Here is a 22,456-nt window from a genome sequence, read left to right on the forward strand (position 1 = left end):
GGAAAGACATTTTACGTTTGAAACCTAAATTAGCATTTCACATTCTTAATGACTTCATAGCATACTGTTCTTTATGTAGGACTCTTGTAAAATTGATAATTGGTTCTTTAAAAAGCTGTTACTCTTTATATGCCATGTTGCATTCTTCTTGATTTTTGATGAAATAATTTAAACGTTTTATTGATGCCTTTGTCTTTTTCTCAACAGTGTTCAAAATCTTGTTAATGTGATGACATGAAATAGTAAAAAGGCATTTGGATTACATCATGAGTACCAGCAATGGTGATTGATATTATTCGAGTGGTGCAGTCAGAGTCTGCTGTATGAAATGTCAGAAGTGTATATTTCTTCTAGTTTTGCAATGGTAAGTTTTTTACATTTTGTACTAAGTAAACAATGACTTTTAAACTTGTTGTGTAAGGTGTATTTCTTTAGAAAATAACATATGAGCTAATCGGTAAATATTTCTGTCTTTCTTATTCTTTCTAATGTCTGTCAAGTTCAGCAGTATTTACTCACCAAAGAATACAGTGAAATTTGGTTTAATTTATTTTATTGGTATCCATTTGAAGTGTCAGTTACTTATCCTTAACATATGCTAGCCTTAATTAGAACAACCTAGGTGAAATGGAATATCTAAATGACCCTGTTTTTCATGTTTGGGTTCAACCCCTACTGAGATCGCTCTTCAGAAGGTACTGAGCTTGTGTGTAAAAGGAGGCAAGTTTAGGCAAGTTTATCCATGTGGAAAAGAGGTATAAAAAACCATTACAGACAGTGCAGTTACATGGGGTTTTTTTTTTGTCTCTTAACTCAACTATTTATATTTTGCTAATTTGTTGTTTGTCGTATTATTTATATTTTCTCTTAAGACAGACTTCCTTGGGCATCTCACACTTTGTCCTGTATTGTTGCATTCAAATGGACAGAATGGAAGTTAGTACGATAGCATTTCTGTATCTGTATCTCCAGGATTACAAAGAGTGCTCCTTTCTAGGCATTCACGTAAGGCAATGGGAATAGCTAACAAGCAGGAGTGTCATAGCAGCACAAATACAACACACTTCTGAGAACATTTGAAACTCCCACTTTGTACTTGTCTTTTCTTCATTGCACACGATGATGTGCTGTCTTACACTGTTATATCTGGAACTATACCAAGCCCTACTTCTAGGATACATTACTTTCACTAAGAAATACTACTTGCATCATGAATACCTAAGCAGACAATATAGTAATTACTGTTAATTGTCAAACAGAATTCTGCTGCTTAAGAGGTGTACTGGTCTCGTCCCATTCTTTCTTTTCTACTCTAGCACCATCTGACACCTAAATACTAGATTTGTGAGAATTTATGCTGGATTGGTTCCTCCCCACCCCCCTACTTTGCTGAAGATGAAAAACACCTATTGAAACAATTTTCCTCCATTTGTCGTTTTCAGCCTTTCTGAATAACATTTAAAAGGTTTGATTCCATATTTAAAATTTTAAGTCTTCACATCATATGTCAGTTGAACAGGTTTGTATAATCTGGAATTTGTGCAGGTGAAAAAGGGAAGGTATGCCATTATGTACAAATGTGAATCTATTAATTATCATGGATATTATGACAGGTTTGTGGTAATTTTTATAGGTGAAATGAATAGAAGGAGAAGACTGAACTGATCTCTATTGAAAATGTAACTTTGAGATCGGACAAGTAGAATACATTTCACCCTGAAATCTGAAATACAGAAACTCTCAAACTGGGTATTTTAAACTTATCTTTGAATCTGAATTTACATAAATCCAATGTAGGTGATGATTCATTTCAACCACTGCATGAAAACTTTAAAAATGGAGAACGCTAAATTTTAGAAATCGAAAACGCTTGGGAAACAGCCTTCTAGTACCTCAGAGGAGATTACTGAGAAGGTAGAGCCAAGCTTTTTGTTTACTTAAATGATGCAAAAATAGGGGAGGCCCCACCTGAGTATGAGAAAAAATATTTTCACTGTAAGGACAACTAAGCACTGGAACAGGTTGCCCACAGAAGTTTTGGAATACCTGTACATGGAGGTTTTCAAGACCCAGCTGGACAATGTCCTGTGTAACTAAATCTGAGTTGAGTCTTGATGTTCATTCGAGCAGGAAGTTGGATTAGATTGCCTCCCAAAGTCCTTTCCAACTTGAATGATTTTATGATTGTGATTCAGGTGTTTTGTTTTATTTCATTTTTGTTATTAATGACTTAAACTATTTTTTTACTGATATAATTTTTTTTTTCAATCCCCTGTTAAATTAGAATTGCAATTCTGTTTTGTTATTTGTGAGCAATTTGTTTCTGTTCTAAGGAACAATTGAGCAAGCAAATACAATTTTAATTATTTCCTTCATAGTATGTGAACCCATGTAACTGGAAACTGTTGGGATATTAAGAATGTGATTTGATGTCTCTCATTTGACCAGAAGAACTTAGATAATAATACCAATAAATTATATCATATGTACAATACATAAAAATAGTGTATTTTAGTAACTGGAGCCTAACTGGAACATTCCAGCCTTACGTAAGGCATAAATATGAACAACATTCACACACAAATACTAAAGCCAGAACAACCACAAATACCAAGTCAGCTACTTTGTAGCTTAGTTGGAAAGCTTTTTTAATGCCCTAACGAAATACCATAGGAAGAAGTGGTATTAATATATTGCATAACTGTATTCAGTTTTACATTAGGTACGTTTGTGACAATATATTCCTCAAATTTGCTGTCTGTAGGTGTTTTTAAAATATTATTTCTGACTGTTTTGTTTACATTTTTTTGAAGGTTTCCCAATGAGTGGATCATGATGAACATACTTTAGGGACTTGCCATAGTATGGCTGCTTCTCGATCTACTCGTGTTACAAGATCTACAGTGGGTTTAAATGGTTTGGATGAAAACTTTTGTGGACGAACATTAAGAAACCGTAGTATTGCTCACCCAGAGGAAGTTTCACCCCATCCTCAAATACGATCAAGGTCACCAAAGAAGAGACCAGAGTCTGTGCAAACTCAGAAGGGAAGTAACGGTGGAAGAACTACTGATTTGAAACAACAGAGTGCTCGAGAATCGTGGGTGAGCCCTAGGAAGAGAGGACTGTCTACTTCGGAAAAAGATAATGTTGATAAGCAAACTGTGGAAAATTGTGAAAAAAAACAAGCAGAACCTGTTTCACCAGTTTTGAAAAGAATTAAGCGCTGTTTACGTTCAGAGGCACCCAACAGTTCTGAAGAAGAGTTGCCTACTAAAACAGAGAAGGAATCATTGGAGCATAAAAGCTTAGTGTCGGACAATGATGCAGTCTCCACAGGGACTAAGAGAGCTTGTCGATGTCTTATATTGGATGATTGTGACAAAAGGGAAGTTAAAAAGGTGAATGTCTGTGCAGAAGGATTTAATAATTCTGCAATAGTTGACGAGATCACAGGCTATCAGACTGTCAATGGAGTTGGTGAGAGAGACTCAAATTCTCTTAACTGTGATGACTGTCAGCTTGCTGGGAACACTAAGCAAAACAGTGCTGGTTCCTGTATGCCCAAGGACAAAACAGTAGCAGAAAACGGAAACTCAGTTGTCCATTCTTCGTTGTTGCTTAATAGCAGCAAGGAGGACAGTGTTGTAGACCATTATGTGCCTTGCACAAACTCTCAAGAACAGGTAGAGTTAGAGGACCACAAAATAATAAATGACTGCTTACCTGAGGAGCATCCTAATCAGGCAGAGGAGCCAGCTACAGGGTCCTTTTCTGAAATCCAATCATCTTTGTTAAGGGATTCAGAGGAGGAGGTAGATGTCGTAGGAGATAGTAGTGCCTCTAAGGAACAGTGTGCTGAAAACACCAATAGCAACCCGAATACTCATGACAGTGCATCAATCTCAGGTGAACCTGAACCACATTCTTCAGTGCTGGACTGTGTTTCAGCTCAAATGACATCTATGTCGGAACTTCAAGAACACAGATATACATTGAGAACTTCACCACGAAGGGCTACCCCTGCCAGAAGTAGCCCTACTAAAAATAACTCTCCTTGTAGAGAAAACGGACAGGTTGAGGAAAATAATCTTAGTCCCACTGAAAGGAACGTACCTGTAGGTATTAATAATATCAATGGATCTCCCAAAAAGTCTGAAGAAATTAAACAGAGTGAAAAAGAGAGAAATTGTAATACGGGAGATCATGGGAATGATGGACTAAGAAAGCCACTTTCTGAAGCTAGGCTTGTTGCTGGATATGTACCATCTGCCAAAGAGAGTGCCAACATCCACACTGCAGAGGATGATGAGGAAGAGCCTGATGTGTATTACTTTGAATCAGATCATGTGGCATTGAAACACAACAAAGAGTATGTGTAACTATGGTAACCATGAATTCTGCTTTTGTTTTTACCAAAAATATATAAATTAATATGTATTTAAAGTACTTTCACAAAAAAAATTAAGTGCTTTATAATTTTCATTCTCTTCAGTCTTTATTTTTCTTCCTTGTTTCTACTTCAAACAAAATTAAACTACTTAATATGCAGTATGGTACAGCAATGTGGTTTATACATTTCTAGCAATATGAATTCTTTAGCCAGAACTTGTTTTTTTTTTTAAAAAAAACATATCTCTAAAGAAACTAGCTGTAAGCAAAATCAAAGGAATTATAACCCTTAGAGTTCTGTTGTTTATCAGCATGTCCCATAGGCACAGCACAGACCACTTATGAAATTATTGTTCTGTTGTACATAGAATTTACGGTTAGACACCTGTTTTCAGAGTGTCATGAGAAAGACTTATCATTATTGTATTAAGGAAGATAAATGGATCAAATGCAGCGATTTGAGAACTTTCTTCAGAGTAGATTGTGTCTACGTTGCTGTTTATATTCATTAAATATAAATATACACAAATTATTATTAGAAAAGAGCACTAACTTGTTTTTGTATCTGAGTGTCTGTAAGTAGAACTATGGTGATCATACATTTGTTGTAACTGTGAAAGACTTCTTGAAAACAAAAGGGCAGTTTTCTCAGTGAAGAACGTTTGCATGGAGACAATTTGTCTTCAGATGATAGATCAGGCCACAGTTCTTATTGCACAGTCTTTGTAACACTGTTTTACCTTCTGTGTTTTGCTGTTTAGTAGATGTTTGACATTTTTTGTGAGTACTGAAAGGCCAAATGCAGATGATCTTCTTCATATGAAGAGTTAAACCACTGCTAGTAGTTTCTGTAAATGATCACAGCACAATTATTATGAATATGGGGCACAAGGCACAGGTGATTGTTTAATCCAGCAGAAGTTTGACCGGTTTCTTGAGGATTAGAGTTGCATTATTTTTATAAACAAATTTTGTTCAGTATTGGATATGAATAAATTATTTTAATGAGAGAAAAATGTGAATTAGAGCGTGGTTCAGACAAAGTATGATTTCAAAATAACAATTGAATATCTACAGCTTCAGCCATCAGCTCAAGGTCTGTGGACACTTTTCCCAGTAGATAGAAGATTGCTGTTTCCCAGTTTATAAATAGACTGTTGTCTTTTGACAATTTTTGGATTATTTTATATCTGCATGTAGGATGATATTACTAGTTATGTTAGTGCAAAGATATATTAATAATGTATCTCGCTTTTTTTGGTGTTTTATTAGGAATAGAATGGTAAAGATTATATCAGATTTTTAGATGTAGCCTCAATTTTTACTTCTTTCAAATTAAGCATGTCCAAAATGCAGTTTTTAAAAATCAAAATCTGCAATTGAATGTAAATGCTGTAAAAACAACAGGTTTATTTTTCTATTCTTACAGTTAAACACAGATCTAAATTGTTCTTGAAAAATTTCAGCAATGTTGCCTTAGTGTTAGCTTTTGAATATACACAGTTGCTCTGAAGATACGACTAGTAGCTGTTCAGATTGGCAGCCTGTTTGAGAGAGCTTGTTGAAAAGCGTTCAGAATTGTAACTAGGACTTGGTAGCTTGCTACTAACTTGCTGCCTGCATGCAGAATTCATAAAAGCAATTGCTGTTATTTTTATCCTAACTTATATTTTATTAATTTTCAGTGGCAAAAAAGTCAAAGCTAGAATTCTGTTCTAGATTGAGAAAGAATAATTTCTACTTTTCAGAAGGGAAGCATGCTACTGAAGGTAGTGTTAGCTGGATTTTTTTTTTTTTCCCTTTTAAAAAATGTTGATATAATTGGAAAATTATGGGCACTCTTTGTTGTTGTTGTTTATATTTGCAAGAAAATAAATTAGTATTCTGATAGTTCCTCATGGTCATGGAATCCTTCTAAAGAACTTCAGCCTATATTGTGATATTTGAGTGCAGCTGTCCAAATTTTTCTAAAGTGTCTAAAATGTTAAAAAAAAACAAAACAAAAAAAACAAACAAACAAACAAAAACCCAAAAAAAACCAAATGGTTTCCAGGGCTCCCATATTCCCATGCTGTCAGGTAAAGGCTGTTGGCTTTGCCTATGATATTTCTGGCCAAGCAAAGTATGCTGGTCTTCTGCTTATCAGATCTTCAACACAGCTTTGTTTTTCTGTCGTTCATCAGTTTGTGATTAAACTTGTTTTTATGAATTATTTTCTCTAGTTTCTATTCTCTTTTAAAAGCAAATTCAGGGAGATATTAGCATCTTGGTTAGCTTGAGGAGGCTGATTTCTCTAAGAAGGCGTTAATATCATTCTTTGGATGTTCACAGTGGAAGAAAAAGGTGTATTCCTCTGTGTTGTAGAAGCAATTTGTTATGTCTGTAAACTTCCATTGTTTCTTGTTACATTACATAGCTTGATGACATACACATTTATACAGCTGATTTTCACTCTCCAGGAAATCATTGTAACTGATAAAATACGAATATACTGAAACCTTCAACAGGGGTTGATGAGACTTGCTATAAGAAAAACAACTAAATGTATGTTGTGGTATTTTTTTGTGAATTTTGTTGCTTTTTGAATGTTGCCATGTTTAAACAACATTCATTTATTAATATTTCTGGGAAAACTGGATGATATAATAGGAAAAATAATCATAATGAAAAACAAATTATGGAATATTATTATTCAGACAGAAGGCTGAAATGATGGATGTTCCACAACCTCTTTAATAAAACAGATCTCTCCTACAAAGACAGATATGAGATCTCTAAACAGAAATTTAATCATAACATAGACATTCACACAGAAAGTAACAGACTGATCTAGGGGCTTGTACAATTGTAAAGTATTGTTAATGTTAATTTCTCTGCTGTTACGCACAGAATTTGCATTTTTGGGTATTACGATTCCTCTCAGAAAAATATTTGGTGCATATTAGAGAGATTTGCCTGTATGTTCTAGCTCAGAAACCTTTGCATTTTCACTTGAGATATTTTCATCAAAACTGAAATTTTTTATTTAAATCTTCATACAATGCTTAATTTTATATGCTATGCTCAGTGTTTTCCGTATGCCTTTCCTCGGGAGTTTCTCATATCTCTTTGCTGTATCTTTCAATAGTTTAATTCTTTCTTGTAGTGCAGTAGCTTACTTCAATTTTCTATATTATACAATATTTTATTTTCAGTACATTTTCCCCTGTGCCTGGTGTTTCATTTAGTATCCTTTTTTCTTTTTTTCTTCTTCCTCTCTGTTTACTCTCTTGGGATACTTGCAGTGTTTGGCAGGTATTAGGTTGCATGAGGGAGAATTTTTGTTAAATGCTTAGCTCTGAGTTCTAGATGAAAATGTAATTGAGGAACTGAGTTTTCATGTGCATATAATGCATTATACAGCATATTTCTAGGATCGTGTAAACTGTGGTCAACTTTATAGGAGCCACTTAGACCTGTAGGTAAGGTCACTGAAATATAAGAATTACGCATAAACACTTGCTGACAGGCGTTCATTTGCAAGTGTTTGTTCTGTAAATCTGGTTTAATGTATGACTTTATTTATAATCATAATAGCTGTACTGACTTTTAAACTGAAGACAGATTAAAATGAAATATTTTAATACCTCTCTTAAAACCCAGTCTTGTGAATTCTTACCTACTATTGGTTATGTTGCTGCAGAAGCCTTGAAAAGACAGAGGACCATGTAGGATCATATGATCAGATTTAATATATAATTGACAAATCATAGTAATACTGTTAATGTCTTTGGATGCACTTTTAATATTATATAAATGTGAGAAAGAAAAAAAACATCTGGCATTTCCTGTGGTACAGGTTTTGTGGGTTTTTTTCAGTCACAAATGTTTCTGCCTAATGAATCAAATTAAAGCAGTTCTCTGTAAAAGTTCATCTTACTGCACTCGATTTGTTAGAGTAGGGTCTGGTGCACCTTGCCATAGCAGTTATTTGAGGACTGCCTTAAACAGAATCTTCTTGAAGTGTGACTCCAACGTAATCCTGTAGCAGTCTTTTTCACTAAGGTGAACTTCTGATTTTACCTGTACCATGTTTTTTCCCTAACTGGATGAAAATTTATCAATGGAAAAACTGTAAGTGACACAAAAATATTGTGGGACTGAAGATTAAGGTTTAGTTAAGAGTATTTTTGTAATCATAGAATCATGTTTTATAATTACATAAACTATTCAATAAACACTAGGTAATAGAGTTCTTAGTTTGCAAGAGAGAATGCCTTGGGCGTGTGCTGCATTTGCTTTTCTCTCTCTAGTAATAGGCTTACTCTAGGAGCCGCTAAATGTCAAGTACATTTGTCAAATTCATTCTTCTTTCTCTGAATATAGCAGTCCACCGCAGCACAGTCCTAGTGAACAGCCCTGTCAAGCAGAGTGCAGTCCTTATTTAAATAATGCATCCTGTGGAAAGCAAAACTTGATTTCTTTTGGATTTATGTCCTTTGCTCCTTGAATTTTCTTCTCTCCTTGTTTCCCTGATACCTCCTTTTCTTTTTCTGCCTACGCCTTCACCTCAGAGTCCTCTGTTGCAGCATCCTGTCCTGAAAGAGAGAGCATGAGCTCTCCAGCCAGAGCTGCTTCCCTGCTGACTGGCCTGGTAGTGTAGATGTGTGCGCTGGTGGACTGGCCAGAGAATGTTAAGAGTAACTGTTGAATTCTGCTTGCCTTTCTCTCACGGAGACAGTAGTTACAGTCTCTCCCCCTTTCCAAACTGATGGTTTTTAGAGAACATACAGGAACTCAATTTGTCTTTCCAACTTCTTTGATAAACATGGATCAAGAATCATGGAGGGGGAAAGCACACGTTAAAAAAAATAATGAACACAAACTTACTATTTTAATACAGAAAAAGTAGAAACTTTTTTTCCCGCCTGTTCATTTGGAAATGCTTACCGTTTCTGAGGGTGCTCGTTAGAAAATTCACCTAAACTGGAAAGTTAAGTATTAGTAAATAATACTTTTGAGATGTAGGAAATATCAGTTGAAAAATAAAACCTGATGCCATAGGAAATTCATGGTCCTGGTTTAAAAAAAGAGAGAAAACCAAGAAAAGGTGGGGTATTCATGTGTTCACCCAGCACAGCTGTGTAGAGAGTAAGGCTCTGGCTGTGTTTTTGGCTATGCACCCACGGGACATGTAACAAAAGCAGTAGTAAAGTGTGGTTATACAAGTTACACTCATGTAAAGTGTGTCTGATGGGACAAGGAATAAATTATATTACCATATATTGCAAATTACTTGTTTCTTTAGAGGCACAGAGACCTAATTGCTACTAAAAACTTTGAAAACCAGCTGGAAATGTGTGTATTTGATAAAGATTCTTTTGTACAGCTAATATTAAACACTACTGAATGTGGTGGATAGGTCTTTAGAAGAATGAAGCCTATAGAAATGTATGAGTGGGTGTTCTGTTTCTGGGGCAGACTAAAGATTTAAGAAAGAAAGGGACATCACAAGTTCATAACCAGTAAAATACTGTTCAGATGCTTGAAATACAAAGTCTGGAGCTGTAAAAATTAGAAGGAAGGTGAAATTAGAGTGTAAAATGGTTCTTTTGCATCCAGGTGAAAGACTGCAGTAGGGTTTTCTGTTTCGATTTAAGCGTTTGTTGGTTTGTTGTTTTTTGTTTTTTGTTTTTTTTTTTTTTAAATGCCCCTTTTAAAAAAATGTGGGGTTTTGGCTTAGTTTGTTTTGTTTCAAATAGATATGTATTATAGTCTGAGGGGGGCATTCGGAAACAGTGATTTTTGTTCTGTTACTGGTATGGGAGATGTGGAGAAGCCACTTAATGTACACTTTAGTTGTTTAATATATGAAATTGAGATGCAGTTTATTTATTTACTTATCTCGGAAATATTTTAAAAAGATCTGAAGTATGAGTATTAGGGATCGAGAAAGTACAGTAAGTTACAGTACATGTAAAGAGTTTAAGCGTGGAGAACAATTTCATAATGAATTGCAGAATTGGCTGTAAGTAGATTACCTTGGTCGCAGTATCTAAGCATTAGGTAAGTAAAAACCTACCATACGCTGCTTTCTTCAGGCAAAGGTGCTTTTGTAAGTCCTGAGGGGAGTTGATAATGCCTTTGTTGATTATGCCCTTAAACTCTTTTCTGTTTCTGAAGGGAGATCAAAGAAGGACCACTCTTCATCATCTCTTCTGCTTTCTCGTTGCTGTCATGTGTGTTCTACAAGTCTGGCACTGAATCCCAGCACTCCTCCCTAGCACAGTGACAGATTTTTTAAATTTCAGATACACATCAGAATAATTTGTGAGAAACTCTGTGGGATCAAAATTACTGTATCATGACACTGGCAAAGCTTTAGTCCAAGCTTAAAAGCTGCAAGCATTATCTGATACTTCTGAACTGAAACAAAGAAACAAAACCCCCAAACAAAACAAAACACTCTCTTCTTTGAAATGAGAAGATTGTGTTTGATCAGACCTGAAGATTTCTCCAGGAAGCCGATCTCTTAATACAGCTACCTTGGGTTAACTTGGAAATTCTAAGTGCAATTAATGTTTCCCTTTTCCTACAGTAATTTACAGTCTTATAACGTGTTTAATATCCAACACTTTCTTAGCTTAGCATCTAATAAGAGATTTTTTTCTGAATCACTGCTCGTAGACCAAAATTCAGAGTGATAAGTCACTTAAGTACAGGAGAGCAGGTTTTAATCTGTACTTTGCTAGAGTGCCAGTAGATGGCAATAAAACAAAGACTTGGTCACATCGTCCTGATGGCTGATACAGATCAATTCTGTGTCACAGCTCTTGGAAATACAAAAAACAAGTTTGCTTTAGAGTAGATATTTTTTCTATTTATGTTTTCTTACATTTTTCTATACTCCCGCACTTAGAACCAATCCTACCTGCACAACAAACAATCAATATTTTTCATATAAAATTTAAATTATAGTACACATTTTTACCTTCTAATCTCCAAAATTGATATTACTGTAGTTTTTATTATACTGTGAACTATAGAACTGTGCAAGTAGAGTTAGTTTTGGGAGTGGAAAGTGATGACCACCAGCTGCACAGCACTTTATCAGTTGTGAGAGGATAAGTCACTTCTTTTTAGTTCAGCATCAAAGTATACATCTTTGCAAGGTACTAAATGATCATTGTAAGGCAAATATAATTGACAAATTAACTTTTTAATTTCACTTAATTTCTATGAGCATCCAGACAATAAATTACAGGGAGCTCTGTATGCTGATTTATCATATAAATTACAAATAATTTCTTGCTACAGTTTTCCCTTGTTAATAGGTGTCACCTTTGTAACCTGCTAGCTTTATAAAACTATTTTATATATTGTCAGCTTGTTAAAAAATATTGAGTAGAGTTGCATTGGTGATCTAATAATTATAAATATTTCAATAAGGGAAAAAATTAACACTGTGATAACAATGCAAGTGTTATAAATCCGTATATAGATCGTGCTAAAAGCAAGTAATAAACATTTCCCTAGTTGCATGAGTTTATATAAGTAAATGTGTTTGAGTTTATTTTGGATAAAGACACTATGAAAATTCTTTTCTTATGGATAAGACCAGTGGCAGAAAATTTTCTCATATATTCTTAAATGTTTGAGGATTAAGACTTTGTAGGGAGCTTGTTTTTAGAGGAGGCTTGGCATTTTTGTGGTGTTTGGTGAATGTTACCAACAGCCACTTTTATGTCTACTCCTTACATATTTCTAAAGGACAAAAGGACTGAAAAGCTTCACTTATTTATTTTATTCCATCCACTAATTTGAATTAGCTACATAAAAGTTAAAAACCTTCATTTTGTAGTATCAGTTTCTCACATCACTTGTTCACTTACGGTTTGAAGTACAGTATGTTCTTCTCTTGAAGGGAGAAGAAACATTCAGAAACCAGAGGGACGACTAGCCTCTGTGACTGAATGACTTACTGTAATACTGAAATGAATTTGTTTAAAAATGCTGAATGGTGGCCTCTTGTGCAAGCTGGTATTAAGTCACTAAGTATAAAAAATAAGAGTAAACTTAAGAAACATGCTATTCTTAAGGCAAATTAACTCCAGATGTACGTAGTGCTTTCTAAAGCTCATTGTTAGTTCCTGATGCTAAGAAAAATAAAATCTGTGATCTAACTCTGAGTACTTAGATCTGTAAATGTAAATAGTGTTATCACAGGATGGAAAGAATGGGGGAAAAAATGCATCTTGAAAGGACATCTCAAAAAACTGAATCAAAATGGAAATGGGTCTCATTAAGGTACTAGCTACACTGTTTTCAAGTTTTATCACAGACAAGAGAGGAGGCTGCTGTGTTCCTAATCACTATTAGAACAAGATTCGTGGAAATGAATAGTGTAGTAACTAATTGCTTGTGGCAGGATTTCCAGAAATGTGGCTCTGCTTTGTGATAATTATTTTATGGAGCAATCCAGAAGAGTGGAGTAGTTATTGCTGCAGCAGAACTACTGAATCAGCAGGAATCCGTGCCGATCAGTATCGGTCTTTAAGAAGTGGCTTTCCTATTTTGAAATATTGGTCCCTCAAACCCACGTTAATCGAGGTTTTTCCAGCGTAGAGATACTGAAACTGTTTCTGTACTGTGCTGAATTATACAAGTGTTCATCTGGAAAGTTCCTTGCAATTAATATGAATTAAGAATTTACAGGAGTGTTTTAATACTGGGATTGTGGAAACACAGAATTACATTCTGTAGAATGAAAGTTTTCCTGCAAGGAAAACTGCTTTGGGTTTTGTATGTGCTAACAATTTAGTAATTAGAACTGAGGAAAATGTAACTTCAGTTAGCGAGGGGATATGACTGACTGTGACTTTACTCAGATCAAGCATTTTTAGTTGTATGAGTTTGTTTTGTTTTGACAGTGGATGTGAGAAAATTTTCTGTGGTAATTCGTTACAGATCTTTCAGAGAAAGTTATGTAGCTGGAGCTGGTTAATTTAGGGATGGTCACTCTTTGACTGTTTCATTGATGGATGGGGCCAGTTTTGCAGGATTAGTATTTTTAAGTTTTTTCTTGGCAATGTAAGACCTCAAATTGTACATTTTTTGTGCATTTCAGTGCTTCTGATATTCACTTGATAAAACTGTAGTCTTATTCCTGCGCTTCAGAATATATTCGTTCATAAAACTGATCATGGAGGTTAAAGCAAATAGCTCCAAGTTAAAACATTTCTTTAGCGGAGGTACAAAAAAGTGCTGGCAAATCTTTTTGTCTGACAGTTTGCTCAAAATCCCCTTTTTCTCTCTTGAATTATTTCATAGTGCTATATAGCCAACATAGATCAATATCACGACGTGTTTTTGAATGATCTTGACATTGTTGTAATATTTTACATATTTCCACGAAGACCAGAGATATCATTTCTAAACCATTTATCTGCAAGTCTGTGATCACGTCAGTGAGGTCATAGGAATGCTTTAACGAGGGGAGTAATTGGAGTTCAATATTCTTGGTTTGTTTGTTATTTCTCCCCAAATGTAACTTCTTATCTTTCCATTCAGACATAGTTATTTAAGATCACCTAATTAAGATGATTTCTTCCTGCACTTTACACATGTGAATAATCATTAAATTAGCAGTTCATCTAAATCGCCAACATTTGGTTGCTTTTTTTCCTTCCATCTATGTAAATGTTTTAAATGAAATTATTATTTTCTTCCGATTTCATGTGGAAAAGCAGTCACTTAAATACAATTTGAATAAATGAGGTTAAATGGCTCAAGAAAAGAAAGGCAGATATTTATTTAACATCTTCTGAGATGCGAATTTTTGTGCATGCCTTTGAGCGTCTGTTATCGTGACTAGCGTCAGCTCCAGAGTCTTGTATAGAAGTTTTGGCACGCCCTGATAGAAAAAGGCTTTCTGTTGTCCAGGTTAGATCATCTCTCGAGATATCACTAGGCTCTTCTGTGCTGTTACAGCTGCATCTACATCAAAGATATTTCATTTCTCTGGAGCTTGCAAGGCAGGCTTCTGCATAAGAGCTGCTGTCAGTCCACCTGAGCATGGACAGAGGGTGCCCATGCGAAGCTGGGCAATAATCAGATACTATTTGTAAAACCTAAGTAAAGATCTTAATTCCGCATCTGATGATTCCTGTAAGCCTGTCACCATCTCAACCACAGTATTGCCTCAGGCCAATTTTGATGTGCTGTCACTTATTTTGTACGTTACTTCTGAAGTTTGTTTTTCACCTGTTCAAGAATAGCCCCCTTAATTATCTTGCTTTATACAAAGTTATTTTGTTTAGAAGAAACTGGAGCACTTTTCCAGCAGTGAAAATGTTCTATTACTGTTCCAATATCAATGGCCTGTTTAACGAGGATTTTAGGTCTCAGTTGCGTATAAACTTGGATATGTGCAGATAAATTTAAATAATAATAAATTCATAACAGAATTGTTATGAAGGTTTTAAACAATACTAAATACTTTAGTGTCAAACTTCAGAACATATGGCTGCCCCTTTTTCATGGGGAGGCAGCAGTTTAATGTCTAGGTAGAAAGTTAAGTACTTGATGGTACAAAGCCTGTATTTTGCCTTGAGGCTATTTAATTCCTGCCAGTTATCAGTGCGGTCAATTGAAAAACTTGCATTAGCTCAGTAACCTTTGGACTTTTTCTGTAATACATGTGGAATTCATCATGTCAGTCTTGTCTTTATTTTAACAATAAGAGAATAGAAAGAAAATTTGCTGGAATACTGTAGCTGTGAATAGATCTTAGTTTGTTTTAGTGTATGTTAGGTTGCATTTTGTGCTGAACTAAAATACAGTTGTAATATTAAATGTGACGACATTTTCATGGAAAAAAAGTGAAGTTGATACATAATGGTTTACAACAACAGGGGCCATGGGTAACTACATGATTCAGAAACTGAAGTGGACAACTGTAACTTTAAAGCTAATAAAAGGTCTTAAATGTAGTTGCCCATTTTTTAAAGGCTGTGTTAAAATATTGTATGGTTTCCTGACTCTGAGTGAGCTTTATAGAAAACAGATTGGGAAGTGTACATTGTTTGGTACAGGTATGATACTCACATCAGTGACTTTCAAATGTGTTTTTTAAATAGACAGTCAAAACTGTGTGTGAGTCTGTGACAGCAGGTTTGAGGGAACACTGACATTTTCATTCAACTTCTGTATTCATAGAGGAATCCCTTTATTTCGCAAATTATTTGTTCCTAAGTTTATTGTTACATTTCATAAATGATTCTCATATTCAGTTTCTAAGCCATTCCTGTCCACCCTTGTGGCTGGTTGAGAGAAGTGTTAAAATTCTGTGGTAGAGTCATTTGTATTGGGATAGAAGGAAGCTGATTTTGAAGTGGAAGAGCAATTAGGTCATTTTGTCGTTTTTTTAACTTTGTAAGCAAAGCTTGTTGGTCATAGCTATTGAGAATATGAATAGGTTGTCCCTAATACCATATTCTTTTAGCTAGTATAGAAATTACATTTAAAGGAAGTCACTGAGGGAAGTATTTTTTTTTTTATGGGTTAATATAATCTACTATTTAAAATAGATTTGCTACTTTTTATATAATTCAGTAAAAATGTCTATGAACTGTTTCAAATAAGCTATGAAATCTGGCAGGTGCTAGTAGATAATCATGGCTAGTGTTTAGATGGGGAGGGTGGCACTTATAAAGACAAATTTAGTGAGATGTTTTCCTTTGTCTCTGTAGTTATCAGAGACTGTTACAGACGATTGCTGTGCTCGAGGCTCAACGTACTCAAGCAGTTCAAGACCTTGAAAGTTTAGGCAGACACCAGAGAGAAGCACTGAAAGATCCTATTGGATTTGTGGAAAGACTCCAGAAGAAGGTATTTCAATGGGCTTTTCTTAAGTCTTACTGGAATTTTTTTTTAATTCATTGTCTATAGAAATCAGAGAATTCTCTATATACTTGCATAAACATTGTGAGTTTAAAATCCTTTATCTGCTGAGAAAAAAAAATGGCCCTTTTTTTTCTTATTAAATCTATGAGTCATAGATCTTCAATGATTTTATTAGATATGCTTGCTTTTCTTTTTTGATGTGTAGAAATGTAATCTTTCTAATTGTAGTGTAGGTATTTTAAGACTACCTGGAATCTACAGGTACTGGAAGTAATTCATAGTAAGGCAACAGATCAAGAATTCTTAACTTTTCTCATTAGAGAATTAAATGTTGTGCTATGAGTGAGTTGGGTAGGGCACTTTTTAAAGTGCAGGAAATGTAGTTCATAGCCTGAAACCAAAATGAACATTAGAAAACATACCTGAGTTCTGGATAACATGATAGAATATTGTCTGATGGAAGAGAATTAATTTTTATAAGAAAACATTTTATTTTCAAGCTTTAAAAAAAAAGTTGTAGTAACAGGGATACTGAAAAAATGTTTAAAGCTTGAATACTTTCTTGCTGCCATGTCTACCAGTGACAAACATGCTTGACCTTCTAATCTGGTAGCAACATGTTGTGTTTCAGTGAAGGATGAAGTAGGTATTTTAATGGTGATCTGTTCCTAGATTTGTAGAGACCAAGGTTTAAAGAGAGGTCTGACATAAGCCCATTGGTTTCAGTAGTTGTCTTTCCATTAAATTTTGATATTAGTTAATAGCATGCATGATGTAGTGGGGAAATAGCATGCATCATTATGTGGGGAAAGACTAATGATAGTTGAAAGCATCTGGTGTATTTTTGTTCCCAAACTAAAGAAATTACTCTTAAGTTTGACCTTTAAATAAAGTGTTGAGCTTTGCAACAGTTGTGTTCTATACAGAAGACAGCAAAATCAGTGTTAAATATAAATTGATTTATTTAATGGGAGGACTTAAAGTTTATCAGATGATAAAGATAATAAAACTACAAATCTTATAGTTTCCTGTGTTAAGACCCTGAGCGAACAGTATGTTTAAACAAAGTAAAAGACAGTTAGACAGTAACAGGATATTGAAGTCAGAAAACACCTGATTTCAACTGTGAAATACATGCTTTAAAGTTTTACACTCAATAAGCCATCATTGACCGTGCCGCTGCATATTTTATATGCACTGTTGTGTAATTATTCTTGAAAGATATCTTCTCCTTAAAAAGGCTGTGTGCTGCATGGCACTTAAAAATTCTGATTTTGAATTCTGCTGTTAGCTAAAAAGCAGTACCAAGTATTCATAACTGTTCAGGAGTCTTAGTTTTTTGTTTGGATATACAGCAATTATGTTAAATATTGCTTTTCACTTTTCATTATTGTTTTTTCAGGTTGATATGGGTCTTCCATATCCTCAGAGAGTTGTTCAGCTCCCTGAGATTGCCTGGGACCAATACACCACTAGCCTTGGAAACTTCGAGAGAGAATTCAAAAATCGGAAACGTAACAGTAGAAGAGTGAAGTTGATCTTTGACAAAGGTAAAAGAAAATTGAGCATATGTTACAAGAAAGAAATTAACAGTGTGGAGGTTTAATAATTCCATTTTTGTGTTGTTTACAGTAGGTATACCTGCAAGACCAAAAAGTCCATTGGATCCCAAGAAAGATGGAGAGTCTATTTCATACTCTGTCTTGCCTTTAAGTGATGGTCCAGAAGGTTCTACAAACAGTCGTCCACAGGTAATTGTTACAAAAGAAAATATCAAATTTTACTAAATAATTCTTTTTGAATTTTTTTTTCTTTTTTTTTTTTAATATGGCTATATGGATAATCTGAACTGTAACTTCAGATGTTAATGTTGGTGATGACATTTCATTCATGTACTCGAAACAGATCACTTATTTTTGGTTCAGGCAAATTTTATTTCAAGTTTTCATGCATTTTTATTTGGTTTAGTTTTAGTTTTACTTAGGTAGGAAAAGGGTTAAAATCAAGTTATCCTAACTGTACTTTTTCTAAACACCTATTTCATTCTATATACTGTGTTTGAGCAGATGATAAGAGGGCGACTTTGCGATGAGACCAAACCTGAAACTTTTAACCAGCTGTGGACTGTAGAGGAACAGGTAATGGGAAGCTCTTCCATTTTGTAGCTGTGGTGACATACATGAGAATAAAATCAAATTGCGTAATAATATTTATTGCACTTAGACATTCAGAGACACATGTATGTAGATACTCATCTGTTGACAGCTCGTACCTCTACTAGGAAACATGTATTTATTTATTTTCCTGTTGATTTAGAAAAAACTTGAGCAATTGCTTTTGAAGTATCCACCAGAGGAAGTAGAGTCCCGACGGTGGCAGAAGATAGCTGATGAATTGGGAAATAGAACAGCAAAGCAGGTAACAAGTAAAACACTTCGAGAAGTAATCCCTTTCCTAGACTTCTTTGCTGCCCCCGCCCCCCCCCCCCCCCCCCCCAACTTGTTAGGAGGCACTGATAAGAGATCGTATCCAGGTTTCTCATCAACACTTGAGTCATTTAGTTCTAATTTGAGGGGTTTTTCTGTCAAAAAAACCCACAATTCATAAACTGAGGGATTAAAAAAAAGAGGACTTATTCTTTATGAAGTTCATAATGAAAGCAGTAAAACTTATTTTGCTAGAAAAAAAGTTTGACTGCTTGGGCATTGTTTGAGGGCTTGTGTTGTGGTAGTAGTGATGTCAGTCACTGCATCCTAGCAGTTGATACAGATTCACAGAAGATTTATTTGTAGATGTCTGTCTGTCTTTTTTTTTTTTTTTAATAGCAATAAATAAAATGCAGTATCTTTTCAGTAATCACTTACTTTTTCTTAAAAATATAACAACAGGGTCTGCATTTCACTGGTAACAATGTAACTCCTGTTCTTGATCTCAAATACAGAATTTTAAAAGTGCCCCAAAGCCCACGACAAAGCTGTCAGACCTAGCTGTTCATTAGATTTTGACAGCATAAATTTAGTTTTATATAGCAACTGTTTGCAGACTGAGTTACACTGGAGTGCAGAATTTTCTGCACCTCAGTACTGTAGAATGGGCAGACGTATGAATACTCACAGACAGAATTAGTTCTGTACTGGGGCTAAGATCCACAAAAGGACACAGATGTGGAGAAACCGAATATTCCTGCATCTGACTTGTGAGGATTTTTCCTCTAAAATGACATGATCTCTCCATTTTGACTAGAAATAAAAAAATGCTGATGTTCTGTGTTTACAGTATCTTAATTTCTCCTATTTCAGTTGTATGCTTTTCAGGTAAAAGTACACTTAAGAATTTCAATGTAAAAGATTACCTCATCTCTGATCGTATCTATACTTATAGGTATATTTCCCCATACCTGAAAAAATGAAAATATGTGCTTACTTATTTTATAAATAAAATGTAGAAATACTTTCTTTATGCTAACTATGTATAATTTATCTGTCATTGTTAAGAAAGAGTAAGTTTAGCTTCAGCAGATAACAAACTACTGAAATTCTTTCCATTCTATCACAATTTTTGCTGCATTTCCTGTGTACTTTTAAACAAATAGTTTGTTTTTTTTTTTCTCTCTGAAAGCCTTTGAAGTGTCTGGAAATAATACAAATGCAGCATTGCAAGATAGGTGGTGGTTAGAGTAGTTGTCCCAAAGTAGAAAATGAGTATTTCTTGCCTTATGTTCTGAACCAATGTGGCAATGCTGGCAAAACTTTGAAGTGAAGGCCTGTTACATTTCATTTGACATTTAATTGTCACATGTTGTTTTTTCTAGGTTGCCAGTAGAGTGCAAAAATATTTTATTAAACTGACTAAAGCTGGTATTCCAGTTCCAGGAAGAACTCCAAACTTATATTTATATTCCAAAAAGGTGAGACAATATTACAGCAGAAATTCTGTATTTCTATTTGCATTTACATGCAAATTAAGTCTAAATAATTAATAATGTCATTAGATTTAAGTCTTGATTAGTGCTTTCTTGCTAACTAGTTCCACCTTACTTAATAAAGTAATCTTTTTCTTTTGCCATTAGCACTGTAGAGTGAGTTGGGTGTTATTCTAGTTTCACATCAACATCTGTTAATTACATCTCTATCGGACAGTCCCGGGGACATGACGTGTCAGAAAAGAGAACGCAGCAGTTAGATTGTAGGTGGAACTAACAGGGTTAAATGATGAGTCTTGGGCTACTTTTTCCTCATTTGTAAGTTTATTGTAATTGATCTAGAAGAAGATAATGAGAACTCCCTTGGAAGAGGATAAGGAACCCTATAATTCATATTGTACAGTCATCTTCTAATTAACAAAAGCAAAAACATTTAGTATAACTGAGCATACTGAACTAGCAAACTAGCACAAGCATAGACTTAAGACTGAAATGTGGTTTATTTTGATTTACAACATATATGATGATTAGAATAGAATGGTCATATAAATGACCATCGTTTTTGTGATCTTGGAATGGAGGAGAAAATAATATGGTCTTGAGAAATCTTCTTAATTTGCAAAAGAAAAGACTAGATTTCTGTGCAGACCAGTCATATATTTGGATTTAAATAATGTGGTACTTTTGGGTACTAATGAGGACCCTAGACATTTGAAGAGGGCAGTCTCAGGCTTTGTGGGGCTCATCTTTGTTGTGTTAGAGGTTTTTTGTTACTGTTGTGTTTACAGAACTTCTTTACAACCTGTTACAATGGCATTTTGTGGAGTAACATTACATTTTTGCATTCAAGTGTCCATTATGTTTTCTGATTAAGAATAGAGGAGCCTTACATTGATTCTGCAAAAAGGCAAATTTGCAGATTTAGTCTCTTGAAAGGCTGGGACAAAAGTTACTACCAGAGGGACCCAATGGAAAGATCTACCGCAGCTCCTCTCTAGTGATTTAAAATATTACACACCTCCTAGTTATCTCCTACTAATCTCTGAAGCTACTGCAAACAATAAGTGCTCTTACCAGAGGCTTTTGAGTTTGCCTTCCATATGATCACAGTAATGCCATTTTACTTTCACCAGGATTTTAATCTGCTATTCTGCTCTATAAAGAGAGGCAGGGAAGGGGCAAACGTTACTTTGTCTACCACCTTATTTATTGGAAAAGCATTTTCTGGTAGAAGAAACAAAAAAACCCAGCTGGAGATACTGATACCTTAAATACTATGGTGAGATTCACCTGTCAGAACTCCTTGTGCAGTTTACTTGTACAGTTTACCGTACTGTGGGGCTAATTTCAAAAAGGGCTGAAAAATTAATTCTGAAAATTGTAATCCTTTGAGTTTTTTATATCACCTTACCATTTTAAATGACCTTAGTGACATATCTTTTCTTCTTTCTTCTTAGTTTTATTTGGAAAGACTGTTATTACGGAACGTGAGCAATGCTGCCAAGCAGCAGGTCACTGTATTTGATAAGTAGTGGGAATACTTAATCAGTATATGTGTGACATTTCAAGCGTATTTTTCACTAATTTGAACAGTGATCCATAAAGTTCTTTAAACTCACTGCTCTGCGTACAAACACAGCATAACCAAGAGTGAAACGTATTTTTTTGTGAAATTCTTAACATTCTCATACTACAAACAGTAATGCTACCATCATACAGACTTTTCTTAAGCTTATATGTAGAATAAGTGTAATATTTATGTCTGTTTTCACAGTATGATTCGTGTCCTTAATACCATGCCATAAGAGTAAGGTCATTGTGCCCTGGTTTGTATTAAAGTAGCGTCTCCATTTTATATTTGTATCTCACGTAAGAAATAACAGCAGATTGAAAAAATCAAACAAATAGCGTATGTGAGGGAATTGAGCTCTCAGTCTGCTAATATAGCTATCTACTTAGAGCACAGATTGACAGCACTGGAGCAGGCTGTAGTTATTCCCAAGTCTCCAATGGCGATAACATAATGTGGCAGAAAGGAAATGCAAGGCGTGTTGGAGGCCTGGGTCATGCTTATGCTGTGCTCGTCGTTATTTCGATCCTGGGTGTGCACGTATGCTGTAAACTGCAGTATCTGCTCTATTGCCAGTGATAGGAGTATGAAAATTGTATGCTGATACTTAAAGCACGTATCTATGGCAGAATAAATAACATAGATCTATCTCATGTAAATAATAGTGTCAAAAAGGGATGCTTCACAAG

General features: G+C 34.8%; 1 protein-coding gene across 4 annotated transcripts in view; it reads left to right on the forward strand.

Annotated features, from left to right (window-relative positions):
• The window catches only part of ZZZ3 (zinc finger ZZ-type containing 3), a 59,535-nt gene that overhangs the window by 26,701 nt on the left and 10,378 nt on the right, over nt 1-22,456 (forward strand). For 3 of the 4 annotated variants that reach the window (XR_015259170.1, XM_086753179.1, XM_086753181.1), the window contains exons 2-9: nt 208-364; nt 2,814-4,372; nt 16,122-16,260; nt 17,678-17,825; nt 17,908-18,026; nt 18,342-18,413; nt 18,592-18,693; nt 20,087-20,182. Coding sequence is in view for 3 of the 4 variants with exons in the window: in XM_086753179.1 (XP_086609305.1) it covers nt 2,865-4,372; nt 16,122-16,260; nt 17,678-17,825; nt 17,908-18,026; nt 18,342-18,413; nt 18,592-18,693; nt 20,087-20,182 (2,184 nt within the window). In the remaining variant the exon portion in view is untranslated. The remainder of the gene's footprint in view (nt 1-207; nt 365-2,813; nt 4,373-16,121; nt 16,261-17,677; nt 17,826-17,907; nt 18,027-18,341; nt 18,414-18,591; nt 18,694-20,086; nt 20,183-22,456) is intronic. The other variant, XM_086753180.1, reaches the window with a different exon arrangement.

This window comes from Chlamydotis macqueenii, chromosome 8, assembly GCF_036417535.1.
Source record: "Chlamydotis macqueenii isolate bChlMac1 chromosome 8, bChlMac1.mat, whole genome shotgun sequence".
In the NCBI taxonomy this organism is placed as follows: Eukaryota; Metazoa; Chordata; class Aves; order Otidiformes; family Otididae; genus Chlamydotis; species Chlamydotis macqueenii.